The sequence below is a fragment of the Bison bison genome, unplaced genomic scaffold (genome assembly GCF_000754665.1).
Source record: "Bison bison bison isolate TAMUID 2011002044 unplaced genomic scaffold, Bison_UMD1.0 scf7180017851087, whole genome shotgun sequence".
In the NCBI taxonomy this organism is placed as follows: Eukaryota; Metazoa; Chordata; class Mammalia; order Artiodactyla; family Bovidae; genus Bison; species Bison bison.
In genome coordinates, this window is record NW_011481660.1 from 7,092 (window position 1) to 12,531 (window position 5,440).

Consider the following 5,440-nt stretch of genomic DNA (forward strand, 5'->3'; position numbering starts at 1 on the left):
AAGATTCTCCTGGAATCAAGACTCTCAACTGAAGTGTACTTAATAAGTCACATGATTTTTTAAAAAAAACTTCCCATATATTTTAACTTAAAATATGTACCATAGGGACTTCCCTGGTCATCCAGAGGATAAGCCTCTGCATTCCCAATGCAGGAGTCATGGATTTAATCCCTGGTCAGGGAACCAAGATTTTATATACTGTGTGGCACAGCCAAAAACAATTAAAACAATATGTAACACAGAATGGATTTGCTGGGTATGCTAATTTTAAGGGAAGCAATCCTTTTCTACAAAAGTTTAGTCACTTCTAGATTCTAGGAGATAATTTCTTCAAAGGAAAAGAAATACTAAGTAGTTGGCCTCAATGGAATTATAGTTCTCTTTTGATAATGAGGGTTTGTATCCACAGTATAATCATACATCCCTTTATGAAAATGCAGTTGCCTCTTCTGCTTATTTTAAGATACCATAAATTTAAAAGAGTATAATAACATGTAAATAATGTGTGTGGGTTAACTGAGGAAAGGACAGCTCTACATGAAGGGTATTCATGTGTCAAGTGCTTTTAGAAGTCTGATTATTAAAATACACTGGAAAACCTGTCTGCTTCATGATTCTGAAAGCTAGTCCAACAATCTGGGAAGTCTGGCCTTAGAAGAAATATCATTGTGACGACAAGGGGAAAAAAAAAAAAAAACATGGGTAGAAAACATCAGTAACATTAAGACCATGTCACTAACAAGAAAGAGCTTGATAAGCTGAAAAGGATAAGAGCTGAGAGCAGATCTTTTTATCTCCAACAAATAGCTTATTTTCAAATCCACTAGACCACAGAGGATGAGATGGTTGGATGGCATCACCAACTCAATGGACATGAGTTTGGGTAAACTCTGGGAGTTGGTGATGGACAGGGAGGCCTGGAGTGCTGTGCTTCATGGGGTCACAAAGAGTCGGACACAACTGAGTGACTGAACTGAACTGAGATCACCTTCTACTTTTTAGAATACTGAAGAAAAAGATTATGATAATTACTCTGAATTTATCCAGAGCCAATGCCAATATCTCAAACTTCCCCAGGTTTATGGAGCCTAGAATACTGGTCAACTCCAAGGACTCTATTTAGAATAGAGAATAAAGGAAGATGGGTGAAGAAAAGACCAAACGATGGTAATGACAGATATGTAAAACCTGATATAAAATGAGATCTTCCTGACTTCTTTTTGGACAGCTACCTTATTCCAATTTTATCTAAAATAACAAAATTAGTGTTAATTTACATAGCCAAAGTATTGGTCTCTGTTATTGATCTAAGATCAGTGACTGATTTTAGATTAGGAAGACCAAGAAGGGACCGTCAAATAATCAAGTTTACCAGCTCAGTTTACATGAGAATGAGTTTTGAGACTAATAGTTATATATAATACTCATGGTAAATAAAATCTGGATAATATTGAACTTTAAACATTTAGTAGATAAAGAAAATCATCTTACTGTGTGGCCTAGGATAGGTAACAGATTACATAAAAGGACCAACTATAGAAGTCAGTGCTCTGTAAGGAAGGGTTTTAACCTGTTCACTGAAATATTCTGTGGGCTTTTAAAAATGTAAAATGAGGAAACATGTCAAAGTTCTGTCCAAGATTCCATTAGAATTTAAATTAGCAGAATATGCTTTTCAGTTAAACCTTTATGATGAAAACCATGGATATTGCACCAGTAAAATATTCTGCCACATATTGATATATTTGTAGTGTGGCCAACAATATAGGCTCAGATAGTCTCTGACATTTTCTAAGAAAAACAGTTTAAAATAAAATTCTGGCAACATTTGTTGGTCTTTGATGTTATAAAACTGCTTATTTTATGATCTGACTAGAATCTGGGGGTAAAGAAATTAGTCTTTGTGCTTAATAGACATACACACACTTACGCAGTTCACCAGCTGCATTTCGTCCACCAACTGCATACAGGTATCCTTTGAGGGCACTGAGGTGGAAGAAGGTGCGCTTTTCATTTAGAGATGCAACTTGCATCCACTTATTGTATCGTGGATCAAATCTGAAGACTGTATCAACTGCCGTTTTTCCTTTTGTGTCATAATTGCTCTGTCCTCCAACGACGTAGAGGAAATTTCCAATGACGGCAATGCCATGCTGGTACCTTGGGGCATCCATGGGGGCTAAGGACTTCCACTCATGGGCCTTTTCATCATACATGCGCAATTCCTTGCTGACAACCAGCTGCTGCCTCAGCACTCCTCCTAGTGTAACCAAATGAGTGGTGTCAGACCGAATGGCAGTCCTGTCTGACTGCATCACTGGCTGCATATATGGCATCATTTGATAATTGCTGGCTTCCAAAAGGAGATTCACACACGTATTGTCAGTTCTCATGAAATCCACGGTTTGCACGTAATTAATGAGCTCCTGCGGTGTCATCAGTGGAAATCGTATGTTCTTCATTAACTTTGCAGCAAAGTCCATCCGAGGCTCTTCCAGGCGTAGCCAGCGACAGGTAGCCTTAAAGAGCTCAAGTTCAGTGCAATGCTTAAGGCTATTACTGGAAAGCACGAAGGCAAGACGTTCAAAAGGGAGTTTCAAGAACTCCCCAGTGCTCAGCAACGCAGGAAAATTCTTCAAGACGAAACTGTTAACATATTTATCCACTTCTGTCAGATTGTAGGTATTGGCAATCCGCCCAACTTCAACACAATTGTCTAAAGTGACCTATTAAGCCAATCCAAAAAAGAATAATAATTAAAACCCAACTACTTTCATGGCACTCATACCTGGATATATAAATACCTGCTCTAGAATAAGAGTAAATGTGCTTTTTACTGTCCATATAGATGGAAATTAAGATTCTTTTCTCCGTATATTAACTATTTAAAGAGAATTCACAAACCACCCTTACCTAATCCAATAGAAAGGAGACTAAAAGAAAATGCTTGTTCAGAGTCAGTAGATGGAAAGTTACTCTAAGAAACAATGGTATAACTTGACTATGCCAACATAATTATTTTCTTTCCTCAAAAATGTGTCCTCACCACTACCCTGCAAATACTAAGAAAGTTCTGGCCAGATGGAAGTTCTGCAAAAATAGAAAGCAATTCTATAATGAATCATCTCAATTCACTTTTCAGTCATGATTCTTAAAAGCAACTCAGCTAGCAGATCCACAAACAGAAAAGCTCTAGTACCTGATCCCTATATTTCTTTCATGTCAACAGGCATCATCATTCATCACTATCATTCATTTTGATTCCTTCAAAAGTTACTGCTTATAGTGAAGATAATTTAATAGGGCCATTATTCCTAGGGTGAATTTATTTTCCATATTATTTATGTAGAAATAGAATCAAGGAAATCACTTTCTTGAGGAATGGAATGGGTGTTTTTGTATCAAATTATTCATGTAGTTTAGTTTCCAGTAAGTATGCTGATGGCTGGCACCACAGTTTTCCTTAGCTACCCTCTTACTCTCATCATACTCCAGCTCTGCCTGGAGTCCCCGTTAGCCCCTCAAATCTCCCCAGCACAGAGTAAAATAAAGCAAAACCAGAAGTCATGAAAAGGAGAGAAGCTATGGAGAGGCCCATCTTTGGCAGGAAGTCTTTTCAATGTTCTAAGGGCTAATTAGTCAAAAGTGAAAATTAGGAAAATCAAATCAGCAAATATGTAAAGCATAAATCACAAAAACAAGCCTGCCATACAAATCTCTTTGTAATTGTATGTGTGTGTGTGTGTGTATGTACAAACACAGAGACAAGTCACAGGCAAAGGACTCACTGGATTTTTTTGCTTAATTTTGTTAGGGTGTGTGTTCACAAATGTCACATAAAGCCCACTGATGCCCCTGTATTGTTAACCGACTGGCAGATGGATAAGAGAAAATTGGCTAATCCTTCTATCATCTTGTTATTGAAAAGCTGAAATGAGATGAAAATCATGACTCCTCTGCATAAAGTCACAGCCGAGTTATGACATAATACCACTGAAAGTTTGAAGGCCAACACATACACACACATGTTGCTATTTTCATAGATAATTACTCAAGAAGAATTTGAACTCTTTTAGGCACTGATTTGCTGCACAAAAATCAACAATTTAAAATTGTTATTATACTTAGTACCTATGCATTTTAAAATACCGAAAATAAATTGTAACACAGGAGGACTAGGAAAAATAAATGAACAACTTATGGGCCTTTTCAAACACACAGTTTAATACTATTCGATAACTTGGTTAATAAAAAGTACACTTTAATCCACTTTTAGGGGTGGCAGGTTGGTCTGACACAATTTTAAAGTTGTGTAAATAAAATTACAATTAATACCTCATTGCCCAAATCACCCCAGGTGGAAGGAATTCCTGTTTGGGGTAATAGACCTACTTTATGGGGTAAGACATAGTCCTTCCCCAAAAGCAAAAGTAATTTTCATTTTTGAAGATGTTTGCTAATATGGATAAGCAAACATTGATGAAAGCACAAATATATTTCCTGAGTATGCAGATTCTTATCATCACTGATATGATTGATTACAAATAAAAAAATTAAAACAACAAAGACTATATTTTAAATGGGCAAAATAATAGCATTGGCTGTTAGTCACCAGAATTAATTCTAAATTTATAGCATATATAATGGAAGGACTGATGCTAAAGCTGAAACTCCAATACTTTGGCCACCTCATGCGAAGAGTTGACTCATTGGAAAATACTCTGATGCTGGGAGGGATTGGGGGCAGGAGGAGAAGGGGACAGACGACAGAGGATGAGATGCCTGGATGGCGTCACTGACTCGATGGACATGACTTTGAGTGAACTCTGGGAGTTGGTGATGGACAGGGAGGCCTGGCGTGCTGTGATTCATGGGGTCACAAAGAGTCAGACACGACTGAGTGACTGAACTGGAACTGGAATATAAACCGAGATTAAAGATTAGAAACCAATCTGTGTAATTCAGAACTGGGATCAAGATATTCAGTTCCTTCCTCTTTTCCTTCTTCAGTATCATTCAATAAGGAAACAGTTTTTAAAACAAGAGGATAAAAAAAAACTACCTTGTATTTAAGGGCATTTTGAAAATCCCTTCTATATATCAGATATACAGATTCTCAGGAATGGGAAAACCTTGACAGATTGCCTAGCTAATATAGCTAGCTGCCTACTCTTTCCTTTAAAAAATGACCACCAGAGAATGGTATTTCATAACCTTCTGAATAGTCATCTTCTTGATACAAGGACTAAGTATTTTTTATAGCTCATGTACCACAGCTACCACACTGTGGGTATATAACAAAGGTTAAATGCCATGATTATCAGCAATTTAAAAATTAAAGATGTGATGATAGATACAACTAAAAACAGAATATCTGCTGAATTAACACAGCAGATTACTAGAGTCTTATTAATTTTAAAATGAGACTCAGATAAGAAAA

At 36.8% G+C, this 5,440-nt stretch overlaps 1 protein-coding gene across 1 annotated transcript in view; it reads right to left on the reverse strand.

Annotated features, from left to right (window-relative positions):
* Window positions 1-5,440, reverse strand: part of LOC104995919 (kelch-like protein 13) — a gene marked incomplete at its 5' end in the record, with an annotated part of 18,049 nt that overhangs the window by 7,050 nt on the left and 5,559 nt on the right. Inside the window, one exon of the mRNA XM_010849983.1 lies at window positions 1,931-2,726. Within this exon, the coding sequence (XP_010848285.1) occupies window positions 1,931-2,726 (796 nt within the window). The remainder of the gene's footprint in view (window positions 1-1,930; window positions 2,727-5,440) is intronic.